General features: G+C 34.5%; 1 protein-coding gene and 1 non-coding gene across 2 annotated transcripts; one reads left to right on the top strand and one right to left on the bottom strand.

The window, feature by feature from the left end:
• On the top strand, positions 1-25,915 carry LOC125059847 (ATP-binding cassette sub-family A member 17-like). The gene is made up of 20 exons (XM_047664488.1): positions 1-166; positions 622-777; positions 1,222-1,438; positions 1,752-1,931; positions 2,294-2,457; positions 6,776-6,886; positions 8,658-8,781; positions 12,711-12,871; positions 14,927-15,100; positions 15,342-15,407; positions 16,106-16,241; positions 16,426-16,678; positions 17,575-17,660; positions 19,247-19,365; positions 19,751-19,855; positions 20,467-20,552; positions 21,716-21,791; positions 22,710-22,814; positions 24,267-24,419; positions 25,638-25,915. Exons 1-20 carry the CDS (start codon positions 2-4, stop codon positions 25,770-25,772), a joined length of 2,772 nt encoding a protein of 923 aa, XP_047520444.1. The 5' UTR covers position 1; the 3' UTR covers positions 25,773-25,915.
• On the bottom strand, positions 297-369 carry Trnaf-gaa. Its single transcript has one exon. It is a non-coding gene; the product is annotated as a tRNA-Phe (tRNA).
• Positions 25,916-26,417: the final 502 nt, after the last annotated feature.

Raw genomic sequence — 26,417 nt, forward strand, 5'->3', positions numbered from 1 at the left:
AATGTGGAGATTTAGTATTCGAAGCACGGAGCGTGCTCGATTTGTCACCACATCTGAACGTACAGTATCCCATAATCCCCATTTGAAGAGCGGTTTCCTGGCTGTTCAGTTGGCTGTCAGTGAAGCCATCTTGGAGTATGTCAGTCCAACGGTACCGGAGTATGAGGTAGTTTTAAACTTACAAGGTTTTACTTAAATATCAAAAAACAAACATATCAAAAATTATTCTAAAGAACATCCGTATCTGTATAATTATTTTTTGGTGTAGATAAGTAGGAAAAAATATAAAAAGGAAATGCCGAAACCAGGGATCGAACCAGGGACCTTTAGATCTTCAGTCTAACGCTCTCCCAACTGAGCTATTTCGGCTGTGTGTGACTTGTTGAAATTACTGTATAGTTAATACTAAGCGATAAAGTATAAAAGCATTTATTTGTATTTTGATAAAAATATATTCCGTACAATATTAAATGCAATGACTTCATATCAGTGCAAAGATAACATTTGATAAAAGCTATTTCACAACTAAACGAAATTATTACAACTATTTAAATTATGCAAAGAACAAGAAATTTAAATTTCACTTTCCATATTTTTGTCTATTATTTCTTTTTTTTTTAGTTAAGTCTTGTTTCGATGCCAGTATCTCCTCTAATGCAAGAGGCCAGAGTTCGTAAAGCTATATCGGGGATAATGCTTTGCTTCACTCTAGCCTTCCTTCCTCCTGTCTTGGAGACGGAGGCACTGGTCGTCAGGGAGTCAGTTAATAGGTTTAAGGTAATTATTACATTATAACTCAAAGTCAAACTCAAAATTACTTTTTCATATAGGTAATAAAGTACACTTATGAACGTCAACAGAAAAGATATTAAATTGATTCTAAATTTACATTTACTGCCAGTTCGCAAGTCAAGGGCGTAGAGCGTAAACTCCGCCACTCTTTTTAATCTCCAAGTTTTGAGTCATACAAATTGTTTGAACTGGAGCTAATCAATCCCAAGCATTAGGTTAATTTAAATAATCGTCAAATTTATAAAAACCTTTATTGATAAATTTACGGTTAACGAGTATTTTGAATTTATTCAATGATAATTCTCTAATATAATTTAAGGTAATATTCTTAATGAAGTAACACATTTGCCTTATAAACACAATTAACTTCAGATATTAGTAATCGAACAGAACAACAATGGATACGCTATTCACAATTTATATTTTTAGCGCGCACTTCGTCTACGAAACGTAGATTATTCGGCTATGTACCTCGGCTGGATTGTCTATGGCTACTTGACGGTTCTACCAGCCTGTATTGCGGCCAGTACAACGCTACTCCTAATATTTCGCTGGATACACTTGTTCTACAGCTTCATAATGCTTTTAAGTTATGTATCTGTGATGATTATGATGGCCCTTATTATGTCTATGTTTCAATATAAAAGTAAGTGCATATTTACATGAAACTTTGAGAAAATAAGCTACTTTTTAAGCGTGAAATGTCAACCGACGAGAGCGTCAAACTTTAATAATCAGAAAGTAGATATGTATGAATTCTTATGTTATATAGTACCTATATGTATATTGTATTCATGGTTTGGCCTTCAACTAGTTGGAATATATGTGTGATTTTAAAAATCTACTAAGAAAAAAAACATAGAACATCGTTTTAAAATCGTTTCTCTATATTAGATGATTAACATATAAATATGTCGATTCGAAGAAACAAAATTTTTTTTTGTGAATTAATATTTTAGCTTGGGTCGCGATTCTATGGACGACGCTGTTCACGCTGATGCAAACATTTGTGGCCGAGTTGATTATCCATCATCAGATCGATACGAAGAATTCCGTCCTGAATTTCTTCCTACACCTGATCATCCCACCTTTGGGACTGGAACACGGCTTCAATGAGTTCGCGTTGTTGCAGACTGGCCGTATGTTTGAGAGAATATTTTCTATCTTAAATAATAATAAAGCTACTTTAATTCTCTTCTGTTAAAATAAATTTCATCTCAAATAGGTGTAAGTTTAGCTATTATACGCTTAGCCTACGTTAGTTAGGTATTGTTAATTCCGTTTCTATATGAAACAGAACTCTAAACTGAACTTTCCATTTGGATCTGTTAACTAGCTTCCTCCAACCACTTCGTGAATTCTATACACAACTTCTCGGGGCACTTATCAGGGCGTATAAATCATATTCGCCTGGTTTCATATGATAGTATATTATACTGATATTATACTTTCAAATGAAACCAGTATAAATAGCGAACTATATATAGAATATTTTTCACAGAGGACGGACGCTTGGAATTCCTTTCCGTGATGTTTACGATACTATCTTGGTTGTTCATGTTCACCCTGTACTTCAGCTTCTTAATGTTGCTGCAGAGAACAGTCAAGGAAAATGCTATAGGTGGCGAGGTTTCATGGGAATCGATTCTCTTCAAGAAACTCGAAGTACGTTAATAAAAACTTTGAATTAAAAAACACGCGGTATGATCTTAGCTAAATTCCTTTCTTCAAATTGTTTATATTATTATGTAGATAAGGACACTTTATCTATATCTTAATATATATATTTCTTGTGTGCGTATGTATGTGACTGAACTCCTCCTAAACGACTGGACCGATTTTGATGAAATTTTTTGTGTGTGTTCAAGGGGATCTGGGAATGGTTTAGATTCACAAATCAGCCCGCCAGATGTTAAGGGTAGTCCACCCCTAATTTTTATTTTTTTATTTATAGATAAAATTTTATTTTTTATTTTTTTTATGTTACAGAATTAAAAAATACATACAACCCTCTACGATCAACCCCTATTTTTTTATTATAAATGATATACATGGCAAAACGACGTTTGCCGGATCGGCTAGTTATTATGTAGATAAGGACACTTTATCTAAGTAATTATGCATGGATTCTAATAAATTATCCAATCTGTGATGAAATGATTCAATTTCACTTATTACACTAGACTGGATTTCATATTGTGTGGTTAGCTCTTTAAAATAGCTTCCCCAAAAATGTATTCTTAAAAAAAAATGCCACGAACATTTAAGCCCGTAAGAATTAATTTTAGGTTTCAATAAAATACCTTTAGATGGCTTCAAACCATCTTCCTTCCATATTGTCTTTATATTACTAGATATATTATTCATATACGAAAACAAAATCAGCGCAGCATACGTACAATATAATAATAATAATAATTAAGCCTCATTTATTCCTTGAAAATTTACAAAAAGTTACAAAATATACACACACACTATAGCTATATATATATTGTTGTTATTTATATATATTTATTATATATATATATATATATCTATATATATATCCGTTCTATGTAAATGTTGATCTAGTAAGATATTAAAAGAAATGTTGATCCACCTTCTTGCAGTGTATAATTGGCTCTTTACAAATATAACTGATATACTTTGATCCGAATTAGAAATGGAAGGCTTGTTTGGGGATCTGCATCGGTCGCTTTGCAACATACTTGCCATCAAAAAATACATTAACATAATGTTTTTGTAGATCCGTAACGGTCGCAAATATTATACCGACGAGTCAAATGTGCATCCGTTTTATATGCGAAATCTTACTAACTAACGTTGATCCGAGGGCTTTTGACCTTGACCTTTTAGTCTTTTAACGATGAATATAATGACGACCCAGTCGTTCAGTTGAAAAAAATTGCAATAGAAAAGTAAAACAGTTACAAGAAAGAAACACACAAGTCAATAGTGGGGAAAGTAAGTGTCCTCATAGAAGGAATTCCGGATTTTGGAGGAGGTAAAGTTGAAAAAAGCGTTAATAATACGGCGAGAAAACGTAAGTGGTACCGAAGAAATGCATGTTTCTACTGTCAAGCAATTGTAACTATACGTAATTATTCTAAACATCTTTTACGTAACCACGCAGATGAAATCGAAGTTCTTCAGTATAAAGCTATTAATGATACAGACCCTAAAATACAAAAGCTAAAACGACAAAAAATGACAGATAAATTGAGAAACAAGGGAATTTTTTTACACAATTCTAATAGCTTTGATCGGGACGCTCATTTAACCTTATTACCATCAAAACGAAGCAACCAGGGTACCTCTAGTCCGTCAACTTACGCTACTTGTAAAACATGCTTGGGTACATTTAAAAGATCTTCATTTTTCAGACATTTAAGAAATTGTAAAGCTTCTGAACATGTTCTTCCGTCACTTAAAAGAAAAGCATTGTTTAATCACAGCTTAACAATCGTTCCCAATACGGCGAACGCTTCGATTGAGCTAAAAGAAAAAATACTGTCGCATCTTCGTTCTGATGAAATTTCATTAGTAGTTAAAAATGATCCATTAATCATAGCATACGGTGCTCGTCTCTTGAAGAAGAAAAAAGAACGACGAAGTCGTAAAGCGATTTTCTCCAAAATGAGAGATTTAGCTACTCTTTTAATTTTATTGCGGAAAAAGACACAACTATTGAAAATCTCACTGACGCAATTGATCCTGAAAACAATGAAACATTTGTAAGTGCCATAAAAGAAATGTGTGGCTTTAATGAACAAACAGGCATGGTCAAACTAACTAAACTAACAAAAATAATGCGAGAAAACATAGATTTTAAAATAGCTTGCCGTGAAGATTTAAAAATGCCAAGCTCCAACCAATATTTATTTCCAAGACCTGGTACACAAGAACCTTTTGAGGGCGGTAAGTGTTTAGATATGATAAAAAAACAGTGTAATTTGAAACGCCCCGAGATGATTACATCAACCGGAATGAGACATCATATTGCTACAATGTCCCAAATTCATTCTAAACAAAACGATCATTATACTGAGCAATTGGCAGGATTTCTAGGGCATAATATATCAGTTCATGCACAAAATTATAGATTGCCTATGCAGGTACTCCAAAACGCTGTTGTAGGATCTCAACTCTTAGAATATGAAAATAGATTAATGGAGAAGAAGAGTAACATAATAGAAACGATTAGGTCTCAATCATACCAAGAAACTAAAAACTTTGAGGAAGAGACGCCATCTTCAAAAAATTCGGCAATAAAAAGCGACCAATCTAACATCTTACTTACAAACCCCAAAATATCTATCGAAACACCAGAAACTACAGTCAATAAGAACATGGACGATATAGAAATTGGAGACTATAATGAAGTAAACGATAAAAAACAAGACAATCATTACAACCAAGATCCTAAAAAATAAAGACCCCAAAATTAAGCCAAACAGAAGCAACACGAAAAGAAAATGGTCAAGTAGTACAAGTGAAAGCGATGTTGATGATGATAAACAGATTCAGAAACGAAGTAAAACTAGACGAGCCAAAGAAAATAATATATATCATAAAGATTCTAAAAATAAAAATATCAATATTAAACCAAATAACAGAAAGACAAAAATAAAATGCCCAAGTTTAAGCGATAGTGATAGTGATAATCCAATTCAGAAACGAAAAAAACAGTCATAGAAAGTGGTCGGATGAAGAGATACAATTAGTCAAAAAATATTTCCAATCATACATAAATAAAAAGATAAATCCAGGCAAAAACAAATGTATGGAAGTTTTAAATAAAGAACCTATTCTTCAAAATAGGACTTGGATGCAACTTAACACGTATGTTAACAATATTTATAAAAAAAGTAAATATATTTTAATGAAGATTCTGTGTGATACGTCAAGTTATATAAGACTATATCGAGTATTGGTAGGACTGTTGCGAAGGCCAGTCTGAGGAAAGGCCAGACCTTTGTCAGTTAATCAACGGCCAAGCGGTAGCTAAACAACGCTACGGTGTCCCGGGATGAAGGGCATTATTTGCGGAGTAATAACAGGGCTTCGAGACTCTAGATCTTATATCTCAGGGTTACTGAGTGCAATATACAATATCACATACTCTGTATGACATAAAGCTGCTGGCATGCATGAAGCTAGCCACGAAGCTTAACATCGGGTAAGCGACAAGCGCGTGTCGTCATAAATTTCCTTACCATAAATATATATCATACCTATAAACATAAAAACTGAATAAATAAAGAAAAGTTACTGATTAGGTGGTCTTGCAATAAATTATAGGAATTAAATCATCCAAATACCTTAGGTAAGTCCAGTAGGAGGACTTGCTGACTTCTGATTGGCCCATTTGAATCGGATCAACAACTATCGGAGTGGATTTGTATATTGGATCAACATTTCGGTTGCGTTTCCTAAATTTCAACGGAGTAAATCGTTGATCCGGTCGGAACCACATTTGTATGAAAAATATTATATTGGATCAACAAAAACCACCCGGATCAACATAGGTTTTCGGATCAACAAAGTGCTCGCGATATAGCACGCATGATCAACAATTGACGGATTGATATAACTTAATATATATATTTCTTGTGTGCGTGTGTATGTGACTGAACTCCTCCTAAACGACTGGACCAATTTTGATGAAATTTTTTGTGTGTCTTCAAGGGGATCTGGGAATGGTTTAGATTCACAAATCAGCCCGCCAGATGTTAAGGGTAGTCCACACCTAAATTTTTATTTTTATTTTTTAGACAAAATTTTTAATTTCTATTTTTTTATGATACAGCATTAAAAAATACATACAACCCCTAACTTTCACCCCTCTACGATCAACCCCTATTTTTTTATTATAAATGATATACATGGCGAAACGACGTTTGCCGGATCAGCTAGTTTATATATATATATATTTATATATACATATTTTCGTACAATATGTTGATACAAAATTGTTTTGTAGGACGTAAATAAATTACATCAAATAGAAACACCGACGGGCAGAGAACGAGATAATTTACAGGAAGTAGATGAGTTGGTTGCGAAGGCTATTAGTATGCGAAACGTGTCCAAGGTAGGATTAGAACAAACAAAACAAGTTCTTTATTTACATTATTATCAATATTTGATGATTCATCATTTCATGGTTAAACCCGCGTACAATGCCACATACTTTTCTTGGCCGGCGGTTGAAATTGGTACTACCGTCGCCATTTTGAAATGTCAGACTGTCAGTTAGCTCTCAATTTCTTGGTGCATTATTATTTACAATGGCAAGGTTTTGCTTATTGAACGGTTCTGATTGCTAGGTATCATAAAGTATATATTAATCTTACAGATAACAAAACATCTATTTTCTACTTGTATACATTGTTTTTTTTTTTAGACAATTCACATCAATTGACCTAGTTCAATCCTAAGCTGGTGAAGCTTGTGTTATGGGTACTAGTCAACGGATATACATACAATATACATATTATACATAGATAAACCTAACACATATAAATACATATTTAAACACCCAAGACCTAAGCACAACACCAAATGCTCATCACATCGATGTTAGTCTCAGCCGGGGATCGAAACCGGGACCCATGGATTCGCAATAAGGGGTACTAACCACTAGACCAATGAGCCGTCCGTTTTATTAAGACATTTCAATAAATTATTAAGTTAGCCTGCATGACTTCAAATTATTCCCTTTATAATGGTAATTTTTATTTACCGGCAATACTAATATCCATGACAGCAACGCTCTTACCGGGCAAGAAAAGTATGTAGCACTATTATATATTCAGCAACCTTAGGATAACATTTGCAGTAGTTTTGTATACATTACCAAGATTGTCAATTAGCTTGAACGCATTGATTTTTGCGCATTTTTCACTTACTATTCGAACGAGGTTTTTGCTTGATGCTATATACGGGGCGTGGCTCATAAATTCAACAATTTTGGTGCTTTTAATACATTAATCATATAATTTAAATTGTTCAAAATATATATTAGTATTTTATAAATTGATGATTAATATTTTTTGACGCGGCCAATTGCCACATTATAATTTTGTTTTTTCGTCTTTGATAGAATTCATATTCTATCGACGATTTCGACGACAATTTCATAATTGTTTTAGTTTTTGCCAATTTATTTAATTACGCCATCTATTGATCACCTCATTTTGTTTAAAGGCAAAGTATTTGTTATAAACCTAACCTCTCTCATATAATAATTATGTCCTTATTCTGCCTGACAGTTGTATAGCATTTTTCGTTATTCGGTTTGAATCAAGGATATCTCAGGGCTTACTATTAATTATTCTTAAAAAAATATTGGTTGTTTGTAAAGTAGGTTTACGATCGAGATGTTTACGTGATAACGTCTTAATGGTGATATAAGTTTTTGGGAAGTAAGGAATTAATGAAGATAACAATTTTTTCAAATTTTAAATTACATCTATCGTTTTATTCACTCTTTTGATGATAAATTTCGGGTGTAAAATGACAAGTTTACTTATTCGACTATGATATACATTTTTCTTCATACATTCACGGAATGACTGGCAGCGCTCGAGATGAGACGGGAGATCGGTCCGTCTCTCTCTCGTTATACCTGCGATCGCGCTCGTGAGGTTTTGGTGTGACACAAGTTTCTGAACATGTCACCCGACTAAAACGATTTTAAAGACGTTATCATGTCAAAAACGTGTCAACCACCGAATAATAAATAAGTTTACTTTAAAACCATTAATAATTCTATTAAGTATAGTTATATTTACCGGCACGTTCGTCGGCAAGACAGAGGTTTATTTATGTAGATAAAAAAATAAATTAAACTAATGTTTCAGTTAATTATGGATAAACCAGTAGTAAATAACGTAACATTGGATATTTATCGTTGTGAATATACGATGATGTACGCTGAGAGGATACAAGTTAAAATGTTGACTGCCATAGAGGATCTCATGACGGGTAAACTTCAGTAGCCTAAAGCGGGCCATAGATGGACCGCATGTTGCAGTCAAGACCGACTGCAATATGCGGTTTGCTCAGGAACTGCTCGAGCGGTCCGTGTATTGCGAATATGAATTTAGTATGGAAACTGCAAATCGCCGTGCGGCATGGCCCGCTTTGGGTAAAATTTTGAATCGCCGAGATGGTTTTTGACATAAGGAGTAAACGATTATGACTGTTCCGATACGATAGTTTGTGAATTTGCATATTGGTTTGCTTACGTTTGGGAAAAAACTAAATACAATATGAAGCGCTGATTAGCATACACATGATTAATTGCTATTCTATTAAGTAAACTTTAAAGGCCGGCAACTCACTTGCGAGCCCTCTGGCAATGCGAGTGTCTATGGTCGGCGGTATCACTTAACATCAGGTGAGCCTCCTGCCCGTTAGCCCCCTGTTAAACATATTGGTAGTCCAGCTATAAGTTCTGTTACAAATGAAAATGCATTTTTTTTAATGAAGTGTGCTTTGTGCAAGGCGATAACTGCAATCATTGATATACAAAAAACCCAAGATGCACAATCAACGTCAAAAAAACGTCCTCAAAAAATGAGCGCAACATTCTAAATTGTGCGCTCATTTCAAATAGTCTCGCGTCTAATAAGTGGAGTCGATGTTATTTATTTGTGCTTTTTTTTATAAATAAATTTATGTACTTTTGAACTTTTTTGTGTGTAGTTTTTGACAAATATATTTACGCTATATAAAGTGTAGGTCAGGAGGTAGCCAATGTAAAAAAAAAAATTTAAAGAAAAAACTTTTTAACCGGATTAAAGTTATGTATTATTATAAATTTACAACTATTTAACATCCAACACCTTTTGTCTTCAGTCACCGTGACCACGCTCGCTGTAAAGCACCCGAAAAGTCGGATAAATTTAAAATTATGTTAAATAGTTGTAAATAAAAAAGTCATGTTCGACTCCACTCAACACCTTGTCCTACCGACCACGGTCGGTCGTAAAATTTTGTTGCTTTAAGTACGTATACACTGCGTTGTAATAACAACTTTAAGCAATTCGCGTAAGGTTGATTTTGCAATAATATATGCTTGTAACATATACTGTTATAGACATACTGTTATAGAAAGGGACAGAAATAGTGTTTCGGGACACTTTCGAGTGTTACTTTTATTCGAGACTGTGCATCTTGGGTTTTTTGTATATCAATGACTGCAACCCTATTTTCTTTACCACTCCATTCCATATTGATGATTATGGTGTTTTTAAAATAATATACGTGTTCCAAATTCAAAATAATTAAAAAGTTGAAGAAGTTTTTATGTAACAGTATTTATAGCCAGACTTGTTACTATCCGATTTTACGTAAAATCAATATTAAAAAAAAAAAAAGGGTGCGTGTACTTATGTACGCGCGTAAGAAGTTATACTTCTTTGGCATTATTAAAAATAGTTTTTGATTGCATGCAAATAATTAATTACAATTAAATAATCAAAGACTGGAAAAGGAGTCATTAAAGTCAATAAAGTTCAGTTTACATTTGAAAAATTAATTAAATAAATATTTATTATTATTCTCTTACATTAAACAAATAAAACACTATTTATCTTTAAAACATTTTTATTTCATTATACTATTTATTTTTAAGTGACTGTCTTCATCAGAATTTTGGTTTGTAATTTTAAATTAATCATTACTTGGTTGTGCATCTACGAGGCTTCTCCAAAACTAAAACTACTACTTGCTTTCTGCAACAAATAAGAGAATATTAATTTAAGCTCTGTCCATGCAAAACTTAAATTTTTTTATAATTCATATTATAAATTTTTTAACACATTTATATTAATATAATTATATAAATGTGTTAATAATATAATTTGTAGCACATGCTACAGACCTGGATAGCAACTTTCTTTTATTCTATTTAGAGATAGAGATAATTTAAATATAATACCGGTGTCTTCCTTGTAGGTTTCTTTGGAGTTGTTTGGGGATTCTTGTTGTTCAGTTCGACATGATTTTCTTTAACCTTTCTTTAATCCTACAAAATAATGAAATTGTTAAGTTATGTTGTCACTGTTGTGCACACCTTTGTTTGGCTTTTTTAGTATTCAAGTTATGTCAAAACTGATTTATTACCTTGTCATTGTTGGCTTTATTTGCTTTTGGGATATCAATTGTTTCCAAAATGATTTTATTTGTAATATCCTGAAATATATAAATAACATCTATTAATTTAAGTATCATGGTGAGTGGTTCGCACTCAGGTATTAAGGTGTATTATACCCACTGTCCATTATAAGTGGGAATGGGCTCACTTCTGGCTGGACAGAGTTTCGGTACTACAAGTGCAACATGGATGTTTTGAGGTATTACAATATCTCTAACTACCTGTAGGGGAATAAAGTACTGTTGTGAGCATATGCCTATGCTTGAAAGGTTGAACCTTGAACATCACCATACATCATATTTATAATTAACATTCCTACCTCGACACCATCACAATCAAATTCATTGAAATCTACTTCAAACCGTTGCGGTATCATCTCTGCCATATCCATTGTGTCTCGAGAAGGTGATGGTGGCTTTGTTCCACCTCCAGTTTTAGATGTTTCACGGCGATAAGGTGACAACTCTTTTTTTGTATTCAATTTAGTGCACTTCCACTGATTCATCAATTGTTTTTTGTCTCTTGTCCTTATATTTGCTAGATTAAATCTGAAAAATTACATGTTTTGATTAAATAATGTGGTCATTTTTTTGAGATGCAGGTACTTATTAAAATGTTTACTTCTCTGTTATATCGCTCCAAGCCTTCATTTTCTCCTTATTAGTATTCGTGCTTAAATCTTTGTTCTCAATTATTGATATATAGAATATTTCTAAAACGTTGCTGTAACAAACGCAATAAACATAAGCAATGAATAATGGTTCATGTTTCAGTTTTAATCAACAATAATACTCGATAATACCTACGGATAGTTAACCTCAATTGTATTGAAGCACTCAGGAAGGTTGGCACAGTTTTTTCACAAATATTTTATCATATTAATTAGTTTTGATTTAGATATTAAATTTAAATCACTTCTGATTAGAATTCAGACGCACATATAAAATTCGCACTTGTATAATGAAAATAACTAGATACATAGATAATCTTTTATTTTAAACAATAATTCAAACTCCTATATTTGTTTAAAAGGTAAATGTCAATGTCAGATGTCAATTGTCATGGATATTCAAAATTCTTGTTAAGCTGCTAAGCTAAGAAATAGAATATGCGTGAAGTTAGCTTATATTCTATTTCTTTTGTAGATTGCGCACGCTATAATCACACTCCGAATTTTGTGTCATAGGTGCGCGCGCATCGTAAAATTTCACTCTCATCAAATTTTCATAACGCGCCTAAAGAAGTATAACTTCAATAAATGAGCAATAAGTACATAGATTAAGTACAGACATTAAATAGAAATTAGTAATTCGTAATCTATAAAGCCTGTATTAAAACTTACCTCTATCTTAAGGATAAGGTAAGTCGACTTATCTATTTGCCAAATCTTACCCAAACAACCCTCATGGATTACGGTTATATACATATAATGGTATCAATCGCTTATACGAGTACTGGGAATAAATAAGGCGCAACTGCGTTTCTCTGTGAATATAAAACAAACAACATTTAAAGCCTATATTCTAGGTTTTATAAAATTTAAATAATAAAATTAAAAAATAAAACATCTTACATCTATTATGTCAAGTGACAAATTAAATATCGTCGATCAGACGGCAAAGAAGAAAAATAAAATATAAAAAGAGTTTGTATAGGAAAATATGTTTTCCTCACATTAAACGCTTAGCCACTTCTGCCAAAATTGCTAACAAAATTATTGAAGGATTATAAGTTTTGGTTCATTTTTGTTTAGGTTTAACCCTGCCAGACAACGGTACAATCACAATTCTTGGTGAGGAAATGAAGCCGGGATTGAACCCAATATCAATGCTAACAATGATGGGTTACTGCCATCGAAGTGAAGTTCTAATTGACGATCTAACTGTGGATGAACATCTTACTTTCTTTATGTCTGTTAGTATTAATATTTCAATATCTATCTATATATATAAAAAGAAAATGGTGTTCGTTTGAGGCTCTTTCACGTTTAAACCACTGATCGTATCGACATGAAACTACCACCATTCGATGCGAAATTTTTCCTAGATGGTTTATTTTTTAATTCCAACGTTCCTTCATTTTTTTATTTCTGTTTTACTTTTATGAAATTTTTCCCGCTAATAAAAACAAAAGAGGCTTCCTAGAACCTCTAAACGTCAACATCTGTTAAAAACTCGATTTTCGAAATATTTCAATTTTCTTAGCGGGAAGTTAAAAAGAAGAATAATAAAAATATGAAAAAAAAATAAAATAATGAAACATAAAATTTATTTTAATTCGTCCAGCAAGCGGGCGCGAAACGGCTAGTTATGTTATAAGACTTTACTAATATAGGGCGTTCCTTATTGTCAAGGGGCAGGGGGCCAGTAGAAGTAGGTAAAGAGGTTGAAAATAGTAAGTTGTATAGAGCAAGTAAGTAGTTTAAGCTATGGCGGAATATGGTTAAAGAAGTATTAAGAATATTCATAGCGCAAAATCACCTGTATCATGAGCATACCCCACATACACACCTTCACGTGCTTATCTTCACTTTTACACCATCACAAAGCCAAATTAGGTACCACTTAGTCAAATGTATTGAATAATGTTTATTGTTTGTTTCATTTTGTAAATTTTTGAAACTTTTTGTAGTTAAATATTATGTATTCCATCTCTGGCTATATTTTTAGTGTAATTGTTTGTTATTATATATAATTATTTTTTGTTAGCTGTAGGATTACGAAATAAATACATTAACGTAAGACTGACTGTAAAATAAAACATAACTAATAATATTATTACGAGCTATGAGATTGCATAGAAAACGCCGTAGAACTCTTAGTGGGTTTATTTTTTTAAATAAATCAAGGAATTTATTTACACTAAAAAAAGCAAATTACGCGTAAAACTAATTACTAAAAAATCGAGAAACATTTCAGTCAACCCGTCTTCGGAAAAATGTATATCAAGCAATTGAAATATACTTTGACAAATTATTATTTATAACATAAAACCTCAGTCTTGCAAATAAAACATCAGTTATAGTTACAAGCGCAAAAAATGCTAGTCTTTTTCTGCTCTTTAATAATAAGATGAATATTACAGTAACAGAAGCAATGTAGGTACTATGTCATAGTATAATTTAGTTATTAGTAATCATACAGCTAACATACATATTATAAAACAACAAGCCTTAGACGATATAGAAAGCCAAAACAGATTAAATAGATAAACAATATATATGAAACAGATAATAAAGTACATTAATAGACAAAAATTTATATATTTTTTTTAAGAAAACTGAAATTTAACATAAAATAATAATAATCCAATGAAGCTACAGCCTTATGTGGTTCGTGGTTTCTTTGATTATTCGATTTTAGGGTTTGAGACAAGCATGTTTTCTCGCGATATTTGTATTCACAGTAGAAGTGGTAAATGCGAAAGAAAAACTCCATTGGTACACAGCCGTGATTCGAGCGCACGATCTCAGCCCTGCGATTCTGTAACTCACTTTACGAACTCACACAGCGGTTTTCGCATCGGCGGTCGCTTTCAAATCAGTCGTGAAGCAGTCATTTTATGATTTGGCATTCTGGAAAGGTGGGAGCTTGTAGTTTATTGTTTATCAGAATGCCAAATCATAAAATGACTGCTTCACGACTGATTTGAGAGCGACCGCCGATGCAAAAACCGCTGTGTGAGTTCGTGAAGTGAGTTACAGAATCGCAGGGCAGGGATGCGGATTGCAAGCTTAAAACACTAGGACAACATTGGTCATATCCTTGGAAACCTAGGTTCACCTCAACTGTCAGGCACCGAAGGCTGATCACTTACATGACTTTGTGATAAAACAATTGACTATAAATGACGCCACTGGGTTTTTTGAAGCCTTTGGTCCGCCAGTCAGTGGTCGATCCTTCCTATAGGTCGGAGGAAAAGCAACACCTTCCTTTCTTCACACAAGTTACAGTTCTATTATCTTTCTAGATAAGCCTCTGGAATGAAACCAGCCAATTCATATCTGAGTATGGACATTTGCGTTCGCAGAGTTTGTTGAAAGAATGTGACTTGGAGTCCGTGAAAAATGATTATGTGCGCATTTTGGATGATTACTATCGTGCCCAGTTATGCTGGGCCATTGCTATGCTTCTTGAGCCAAGGGTTAGTTAATTTTAATTCATTTTTTATATTGTTTTTATTCTCCTTGAATAATTTTGGTGAATGTGGTAGCTAGTTTTCATTACCATATCTGCGATTGAAGGCTGAAAATCACAGGACTTCTAAAGTCCAGTCTCTCACAAAGATGTGATATGTAAAATTCAATATTGGGAATTGCAAATAAACCAATTGATGTTTAATAAAATCTAACATAATAAATCTTTGTATAAAATGTTCTTTATAGATAATAATTATACCAAATTTTACTGGAAAGGCGAATTATATAGCTGTTATCAAGGATAAAATAATGGTAAGTGAAATCTTTATTTTCATTATAATGGAATTAATACTACTTATAATAAATCAGTACAAATAGGTGTCGGCTGATAAGAGTAGAAGACAGACGGTGTCGAGAGAAAAAACCGGCGTAAAGAACGCTGGGTACTCTTTTAAAATATCAAATAATCATACAATATACCGTCATGAATCATTCTTGATATTGGTAAAATATAAATAACGCGGAGGAGAACTTGTTTTTACACACAAATTTCTATTAATAAAAATAAAAGGCTTTCTATTAATAAAATAAGTCACAACTCGGATCACCAGCCCTGGGATTCTGTAACTCACTTTCCGAACTCACACAGCGGTTTTCGCATCGGCGGTCGCTCTCAAATCAGTCGTAAGCAGTCTTTTTATGATTTGGCATTCTGAAAAGGTGGGAGCTAGTAGTTTATTGTTTATCAGAATGCCAAATCATAAAAAGACTGCTTCACGACTGATTTGAGAGCGACCGCCGATGCGAAAACCGCTATGTGAGTTCGAAAAGTGAGTTACAGAATCGCAGGGCTGATCACAAAAATTTCCTCTTTATTGTATTAGAATAGATTAGCGGCTTCTCTGTTAAATTGTACACAAAACTTCATAATTTAAAAACTGTTTATATAGGCTTGTAAGCTAAATTACAATTTAATTTTAACTAAATCAACTTTTGCAATATCCTTACAGCAATATCGAAAATATATCACTTTGATAAAATTCAGCTTTTCAAGTGTGTTCTTGGAATATGCAGATCGCGCATTTATTTTTGACAATAAGACCTTGCTGTTTGGCGGCACACCTGCATATATGTTCTTCAAATATGGTGAGAATTTGAAAATGTTTTTAATCCAGACTATATATATGTCGCAGTTGAGTAGTTAAATCAGAGAGTTAATTGAATCTCTAGACAGTTAATTAAAGATCGATATTAGTCAATCTTATCCTAAAACCGTTAACTTCATAAGACTAGATTCCTATATCACTTATCACACTATGTTTCCTCATAGGTCGAGACTACAGGGTAAGAATAACATTTGGAAGTAACAGATACACGGAGGAAAATGATGAGCTTTTAGAAAAGGCTTCGGAAGCTGGGGCCTCGATAAGGGCGCATCTTGGCACTTTGTTGATTCTTAAAGTGCCAACACACCCCACAGCTAATGTTGCCAAATTAATTCAAACGCTACACGAAGGGGCTAATAAGTATGGGATTGTTTCGATGAATATCAGCATACCCGATTCTGAAGAAGTTTGCAATAGGTAATTTAGACGGCTCATTGGTGTAGTGGTTAGTACCCCTGACTGCGAATCCATGCGTCCCGGGTTCGATCCCCGGCTGAGACGAACATCGATGTGATGAGCATTTGGTGTTGTGCTTAGGTCTTGGGTGATTAATTATTTATTTATATGTCTATCTATCTATAATATGTATGTATATCCGTTGCCTAGAACCCATAACACAAGCTTCACCAGCTTAACAATAGGTTATTCAAGCCCAATCATAAAAAGAAAAAAAAACTAACAATAGGTAATTCTAAATTAGCGCATATATTATTTAAAGAAACTACGCAAATTGATTTGTTTATATTCTAATATGAGAGCAGTGTTGGACTAGGGGCTTCAGCGTGCGACTCTCATCCCTGTGGTGGTAGGTTCGATCCTCGGCTGTGCACCAATGGACTTTCTATGTGCGCGCACATTTAACATTCGTTCGAACGGTGAAGGAAAACATCGTGAGGAAACCGGCTTGCCTTTAAGACATGTCAGATTATGAAACAGATATAGATATCTGAGGCCCAGACCTAATAAGGTTGTAGCGCCACTGATTTATTTTAATTTTAATTATGATGGTAGATTTATATACCAACAACCAAGCTTTAAATGTATAATAGTATAAATTTATTACAATTCACTCATGACTTAGAAGGTAGGTTAACCTTAAATATCTAAGGAAGAATTACTATTTGTGGACCGAACTCGATAATTAAAGTGTTAAACGATTCGCCCACCTGAAAACGATACCCTAATAGTTCTAAATCCAATGAATGGTTTGTTAGGAGATAGCCTTGTCAGTAATTTACCGAAATATTGTTGCCTACTGTGACCTCTAGACAACGTATTAAAAGATAATTAAGATTTTTGTATTAATGTTTTAGAGCCATATTTGAATCAAGAGCCACAACACATGGCACTCCACGTGAACACACAATATCCAGAACTGCTTTGGGACATATTGAAAGTTGTATGTATGGGTTACAATATTAGAATTTTCGGTAAATATTCCGTATCGCGGCACCAGCGATTTTGAGGCTGATTTTTTTTATGACTTCGTCATTAGTTCTCAGCACCATAACGTTAGTCACCATAGTGTTGTTATGATGGCGCATGACCTTTTTTGGACAAAAAAAAATATCAAAAAGTACCCAAAACCGAATCACCCCACTATCCACGTGGTCTTGTCTTCCTTACCGCTAGAGTGTATATGTCACCGTAAAATTGTAAAAACCGTTAGATTGTAATCTATCTCGCGAGATTATAAACTGTCGAAAGATTGTGAACCTCAACGAACTGCTTACAAATACACGTATTATTATTCGGTAGTTATATGAAATTGTTGGGAAGTAAAATTAATCTGTAATTGACCAAAGAAGTTTGAATGAAAACTAAGTTAGTGCAGTACAATCTACCGAATAATAATACGTTAAATTGTAAGCAGTACGCTGAGGTTCACAATCTTTCGACAGTTTATAATCTCGCGAGATAGATTACAATCTAACGGTGTTTACAATTTTACGTTAACATATACAAAAAATAGCCTAATCTATGGTTTGAATAAAATGCCTGTGCTTTGGTACGCAAGGGTGGAGGGACTGCATTTCCCGTAGCGCCGGAGCTGTCCAAAGACCTATTATTAATATTGTTCGGTTAGGTTAGGTTATTATATTAATATTTTTTTGACGTGATAACGTCTTTAAAATCGTTTTAGTCGGGTGACATGTTCAGAAACTTGTGTCACACCAAAACCTCACGAGCGCGATCGCAGGTATAACGAGAGAGAGACGGACCGATCTCCCGTCTCATCTCGAGCGCTGCCAGTCATTCCGTGAATGTATGAAGAAAAATGTATATCATAGTCGAATAAGTAAACTTGTCATTTTACACCCGAAATTTATCATTAAAAGTGTGAATAAAACGATAGGTGTAATTTAAAATTTGAAAAAATTGTTATCTTCATTAATTCCTTACTTCCCAAAAACTTATATCACCAATAAGACGTTATCACGTAAACATCTCGATCGTAAACCTACTTTACAAACAACCAATATTTTTTTAATAAATTGATTTGTTTTTTATGTGCCATCATAACAATACTTGTAATGATGTTTACAGATCATAACGCGACTGTAAAAAAAAATCAGCCGCAAAATCGCTGGTGCCGCGATACGGAATATTTACCGAATTTTCTCGCCTTGCTCGCTTTTTGTACCCAAGATTACCCTGATCACTTGTCACTGTACAAGACTTGTTTATTGCGAGCATAGAGATTAATGCTCTGCTATTGCTAATCTGTGTATAAACGGGGTTTGAACGCACACTCAGGATTGGTCTTATAGAATTTTTTTTTATCTAAACTACCAAAACTAATCCATAATTTTTTCCTACTGCACATCGGTCGACAATTAATAAGGATTTGACCTAACATTCATTTTCGTGTACCACTACAGCGACGCTTAATTCGCGTATATAGTCGCTAAACAAGTATTTGTATTTAATAGTAGCCTGAAGCTTATTTCATAAAAGAAAGTTACAAAAATTGTACCTTTACAGCTCCTGACAACTGGAGTCCCACAAGAATATCTAACTTCGATCATTTTATACATTTATCGTACATTGGACAAAAATTTACATCATTTTATACGCAAAATAGCATTGTTTTGATATTTACGGTAAGTAATCTGTAGAGTATGTCAATTGTCAAACCCGTAAGACAATGTAGAATATTTTTTTTTTGTGGCTCTGGCACGATTTGTGCATTAGCCAGCGTCAAGTATGAGATTTTTATCATTCGTGCTTTTTGCCTTAGAAATTCGATCATATCCTCCATGTACGGTTTAGGCACTCGCCCGGTACCGCACAACCCTCCCAAAGGCTGAGAACAAATTTAAATTAAATTAAAACTTGCCCTCGAACCGGGAATCGAACCCGGTACCCTTCACCTAGCTGCCACTTAATAAGACCGCTAGGCTATGAGGCCCCCAAGAATATTTTATTCACGCGATTATTGTCGAAAGGTTTTATTTATTTTTGTAATTATTTTGATGATTATTTTAGGTGATCTCCGCTTTTGTAGCAGGAATTTTTATTGGGTTGTCATTATCGCTGCTACTCAGTGATATTGAGGAAGATCGTGTTGCTAAGAAGATTTTGCATGGTGATGTAAGCTTTTCTTTAACTCTAGACAAAGATTATAACACTCTTCTACGCCAGGTCATTATTTTGCTTTTTATTAATATTATTAAAATAGTTTGCACTCATTTCAAAAGTCAAAAATTATTTATTCATGTAGGTTAAACATACATATTTCATAAGACATGTACGTCAAAAAAGAAATATACATTACATGCTTCTAATTTTACATTTACTGCCAGTTCTCAAATCAAGGGCGTAGAACGGAAGAGAAGAACTGGCAATAAACTCGCCAGTCTTTTAATCGCCAAGTTTTTTGTTTTACATAACGTTTGCAACCTTTACACCATGTTCCACATGACATCTTAAGTAATAAATAATAATAAAATAAATTAAAAACAGATTTGTCCTCTATCAGCAGGAGGCATGGTGAAATAGGAGCACGCACAGTTTACATTCTCGTGGAAACACGTAAATAACAAGTCGACGATTGATTTCCGTTTCAGAATCTTTACTATTATGTGGCCTTGTTAATTTTTGTAAGGCGATATAGTTATACATCATTTCGATTAGGATAATGAATAGATAAATTTTGTCATAATTGTTTTATTCGGCTTTGATTATTCATTGACTCATTCCAGATTTTGACGGTTGAAGCGTTGGAACAAAAGACGACTTTAGTTGTGCGCACAGACAACTCGAGTTACGGGCAATCTATTGCTTCAGCGTTAGTCTTTTGTTCATAATTTCTAAGAACTTAATTAGTCTAAATTACATTAATATTCTAGTTAAATTAATTTAATCTAGTTCGTATTTTTCTATAAAATTCTGTTTACGTTGTGATGAAGGAAGACCCCTAATCAATAAATCTAATAATCTATGATATTGACTGGCATACAACGCACTAGCGGCTGGCCGTGATGCGGTGTGCCGCTGCGGTAGACCACGGTATATACGGTCTGCCGTAGCGGCATGCCGTATTCCGGCTAAGAGCTATTACGCACTGTCGACTTGGTCGCTGGCGACTGTGAGTTTCTACAGTTTAAATAGATGTCTACGCACTTGGTCGTCGGTCGCCCAAGCGACTGGGCGACTCGCCGCGTCGTGGCGACACACAAGCGACTGCCGGTCGCTGGCGACCAATAGGAGCACGGCTTCAAATGGAAGCATTCACACTGCGAGCAACTGTCGATGACTGAGGCGGGTAGGACGTGGTATTTGCGGCTAACCGCGCCGAGTGCGTGGAGGGACGCGGCGCGCCGCATCATTCAACCGGTGCGGCTCGCCGCAGCTCCAGATAGGTTGACCGCAAGTCAGTGCGTTGTTATCGTGCGGTTTCATGTAATAATCAATGTGCGGCCCGCTGCAGCGGCACACCGCATTGCGGCCAGCCGCTAGTGCGTTGTAGGTCTAAGTTAAGGTAAAAATGGGCAGATATTTGCGTCTTTCCTTCCTTCCTCCTAACTCTAAGGTAAGGATTCAGAGTCGATACTTAGCGATAAGTACGCCTACCATATACTTATACAATAAATTCTAATACGTTTTTGATGTGCGGGAGTTATACTGGCAAAACTTCGACTTTGAATCTAACGGCATAGCTACCCTTCACGTGACAACATATCCCATTATACATTAGGGCTTATAAACCTTAATAATGAAATGAATTTCGATTTAGTTGTCCTAATATCTAAGGAGTTTGTCTTAACTTGGAATAAAGTCGTACGTAAACTCAATTAAGATCGCTATTACATTGACTACCTATTGGATGTTACGCGGTAGTCTTCCTACTTAAGTTAAATATAACAATGATAAAATTAGTATAATTTTATTCCTATACCTATAAAAAAAAAAGGTTAATTTCAATCAAATGTAATATAAGCTTTTCAACAGATATGTTCTCTCTGAAACTAATGCGACCGAAAAAGAAATTGAAAATATTGCGTACACTGCACTTTTGGATATCGAAGTAAGTTTTTTAGAAATATGAATCTTGTATTTAGTTTAATCGCAATAACACGTTTTAAGCTCTTATGTAATAATTCCTAAATCATAATTTCTTATTTATTTAATGTAACGATTTGAATTATTTACATTAGCCGCCATTTTGTGACAGATCACGTTCTTAGATACGGCAATTTTTTCATAAAATCCAAAATTTAGGATGATGTCCTTGTATGTATATAAACACATCTATATATAATTAATTCTCTATGTAATATTAAGAAACATTATCTTCTAATATATCCAATTCTCGTGTCACAATGTTCCCATACACCTCCGAAACAGATCGACCGATTCTTATGAACTTTTTTATGCATATTCAGAAATCTTTGTATCGGAAAACATCAATTTTTATCCCCCTAAATATTAAGGGTGGTCCATATAAGGTGTTAGTGCCGCTCGATGATTATAATTAAACTTACACAGAAAAAAGAAACCTTAATATCTTACACAGGCAATATTCCTAGTACCAAATAAATTATTTCGTGATACCATAATATTTTGACGTGATAACGTCTTTAAAATCGTTTTAGTCGGGTGACATGTTCAGAAACTTGTGTCACACCAAAACCTCACGAGCGCGATCGCAGGTATAACGAGAGAGAGACGGACCGATCTCCCGTCTCATCTCGAGCGCTGCCAGTCATTCCGTGAATGTATGAAGAAAAATGTATATCATAGTCGAATAAGTAAACTTGTCATTTTACACCCGAAATTTATCATCAAAAGTGTGAATAAAACGATAGATGTAATTTAAAATTTGAAAAAATTGTTATCTTCATTAATTCCTTACTTCCCAAAAACTTATATCACCAATAAGACGTTATCACGTAAACATCTCGATCGTAAACCTACTTTACAAACAACCAATATTTTTTTTCAGAGCGTAACAGAATATTTAGTGACTCGTGCCATTGACTCGCCACAGCACTACGTGTATATGTATGCATATGGATTGGATGTTAAATACATGGACGATATAATATCGGTAAATTTATGATTTTTTGTTATCCAATCCATCAGAGCAAAAGGACAAATCATTATCTGACGCTAGCCCCGACTAGGGAGGCCTTGTATTTTGGGTAACACTATATAATCACCCAAACAACTCTTCTCACCACCTTCGCGGTACATAGATAAGTAATAATAATATAAACACTTTATGACAAAAGAGTTGTGACAAAATTCATATATCGCTAGTACCCACATTAGGGAGTCCCTGTGTTGTGGGTAACTAGATAACAATTATACCGTGGTACATATTTAAAACAGTTTAAAAAAAAGTAATTTAGTGTTACAATTGTCTTATCAGACATTAAGTATGAGTGAATGTGTGAGTGTGCGAATGGGTGTGTATGCCATCGTATCGTATCGTGCACTGTGTGTTAGTTTTTGGAACCTCAAAGTTATGCCAAGATACGTAGTAGATTCGAAATCCAATTTGGCTAGCGTAATTTTTATGTCATAGATAAAAATCGTTTTAAGGAAAAACTGCCCTGCGATTCTGTAACTCACTTTTCGAACTCACACAGCGGTTTTCGCATCGGCGGTCGCTCTCAAATCATTTGTGAAGCAGTCATTTTATGATTTGGCATTCTGAAAAGGTGGGAGCTTGTAGTTTATTGTTTATCAGAATGCCAAATCATAAAATGACTGCTTCACGACTGATTTCAGAGCGACCGCTGATGCGAAAACCGCTGTGTGAGTTCGAAAAGTGAGTTACAGAATCGCAGGGCTGGTCTTAATAAAATCTAATTTAACGAAAAATCGAGTGTGACGTTAAAATTCAATGTAATAAAATAATCTTTTTTGTCACGATATAGGCTAACCAGTTTTTGATGAAGATTAAACTAGTCCTATTGGTTTAGTAACACTGGTTTAGGCACCTACTTAGGTAGGTGATCAGCCTCCAGTGCTTAGTTATTAGATTTAAAAAATGATCATGAAACAGATTCAGAAATCTGAGGCCAAGACTTAAAAGAGGTTGTAGCGCCACTGATTTATTTATTTTATTTTATTGGTTTAGTAACACAAGTACTTGTCTCTATCAACCTCTACAGCTGAAAAGAATCGCTTATACGATAAAAGAAGAGTCAGGGCTGAGCAACTACTTAGATACCTTAGGCAACCTAAGTTCGCGGCGTCTCGAACCTAATTCGCTGTTAATTGCTGATGATTTTTTTTTCTGCTTTACCAAAAATTTCTGGTAACTTTATTGTATGCTTATTTTATCTGGTATATATTTTAATTGTATTTTTCAATATATTTTTTTGTAAACCTTATGTTTACTTCAATTGTCAAACATTTTAGATGGAAGATTTTGTAAAATATGCCGAAGATTTAGTACTATGTATGATGTGGTAAACTATAATAAATAACTAGAGTGCTATACTAAAAATATTTTTTTAGACTTATTATAGTTAATATTAATGGTGTTTAGATGCAAGTTCTCTACAGTCCAATACACTATGACCATGCAGCGGCAGCCAGGTCTTTAGCTCGAGCCTATATGGCGCTTTTAAGGCATTGTACGAATGCCTTAGATGCCACAATACAAGTCACCGATGATCCACTAGCCCTGGACTTAACGCCTGTAAGATTATTATTATTTAGTTTTTATTGAATATTTTTATAATATAAGGCTACTGTGCGGATCCCGCGTCAAGGGAGTGCTTTAAATAATGTAAAAATATAATATTTAAATGAATTATTGCTTTATATGCTATGCTTATCAATGCTGAAGTGAGCCTGCGTCTGGCTAGACTCCCGGGGCGTAACTCCGATTAAGCATAGTATATGCTTATCAATGCTGAAGAGAGAGCCTGCGTCTGGCTAGACTCTCGGGGCGTAACTCCGATTAAGTATAGTATATGCTTATCAATGCTGAAGAGAGAGCCTGCGTCTGGCTAGACTCTAGGGGCGTAACTCCGATTAAGCATAGTATATGCTTATCAATGCTGAAGAGAGCCTGCGTCTGGCTAGACTCCCGGGGCGTAACTACGATTAAGCATAGTATATGCTCATCAATGCTGAAGAGAGAGCCTACGTCTGGCTAGACTCCCGGGGCGTAACTCCCGATTAAGCATAGTATATGCTTATCAATGCTGAAGAGAGAGCCTGCGTCTGGCTAGACTCTCGGGGCGTAACTCCGATTAAGCATATACTATGCTTATCAATGCTGAAGAGAGAGCCTACGTCTGGCTAGACTCCCGGGGCGTAACTCCGATTAAGCATAGTATATGCTTATCAATGCTGAAGAGAGAGCCTGCGTCTGGCTAGACTCTCGGGGCGTAACTCCGATTAAGCATAGTATATGCTTATCAATGCTGAAGAGAGAGCCTACGTCTGGCTAGACTCCCGGGGCGTAACTCCAATTAAGCATAGTATATGCTTATCAATGCTGAAGAGAGCCTGCGTCTGGCTAGACTCTCGGGGCGTAACTCCGATTAAGCATAGTATATGCTTATCAATGCTGAAGAGAGCCTGCGTCTGGCTAGACTCTCAGGGCTTAACTCCAATTATTTATTTAATCGCGATGCTTATAAAACTAAGAGAATCTGACTGAATAATATTGTAATAGACAGTCTTGTCTATTACAATATTATTTAAGAATATTTGATTTTATTACTCTAAAGCCAAATCATGTTTAAAAATTCATAAACAGCCTGGTATTTTGTTTTAAGAAAACTATTTATTCTAAAACGTTTAAGTATATGTTGTAATTTTTAGCTTACCACGTTAACCTTGGCAACTTAATAACTTTGGAAAAATAATTCATCAATATATACGTATATAATTAGCTTTGTTCTAGTGGATGGTGTACGCGGAGAGGCCGCCTATTTTTACGGAGTTCTTACTTATACTAACAATATCTCATATGATTTTAATTCCATCTATGGAAAGTGGATTTGTAAGGCATACACAGGTACTTCAATTCTACAAATAGTACAGGAACAGCACGTTCTTTTTTCTTTTGGGTTTTGAAAAGTACATCAAGTTATACAAAACAAGTGTTCTGTGTATCATATCGCACATCTCTATGGAACAGACATTTCAGTGATGACAAAAGTTGTTTTTGAAAACATCTAAATTAGGACCTTGAAGTTAAATAAAAAAATTGATCAATTAAGCCACGAAGGCAGTGTTCTCGATATAGTTCGATAACAGCCTTGCGATTCTGTAACTCACTTTTCAAACTCTCACAACGGTTTTCACAGCGACAAACAATAAACTACAAGCTCCTTCCTTATTAGAATGCCAAATCGTAAAATGACTGCTTTACGAGTGATTTGAGCCCGACCGCCGCTGTGAAAACCGCTGTGTGAGATCGAAAAGTGAGTTACAGAATCGCAAGGCTGTCCTGAAACCTGTCAACTACATAGAAACGTTTGTGTCTATTTCATTGAATATTTTAAGGCAAGACGTGATCAGCCAACGTATTCTAAATTATTGTTTAACTGGGAATCGATCGATATGACCTCATGCGTTACCATTGAGTCGCAGCGGTGTACATGACCGAGCCTTATTCTCGCAGTAATGTAATATTGTGTGGGTATAACCAATTATTTTTCCAGTGCTATACCATGAATTT

The sequence above is a fragment of the Pieris napi genome, chromosome 20 (assembly GCF_905475465.1).
Source record: "Pieris napi chromosome 20, ilPieNapi1.2, whole genome shotgun sequence".
Classification (NCBI taxonomy): Eukaryota; Metazoa; Arthropoda; class Insecta; order Lepidoptera; family Pieridae; genus Pieris; species Pieris napi.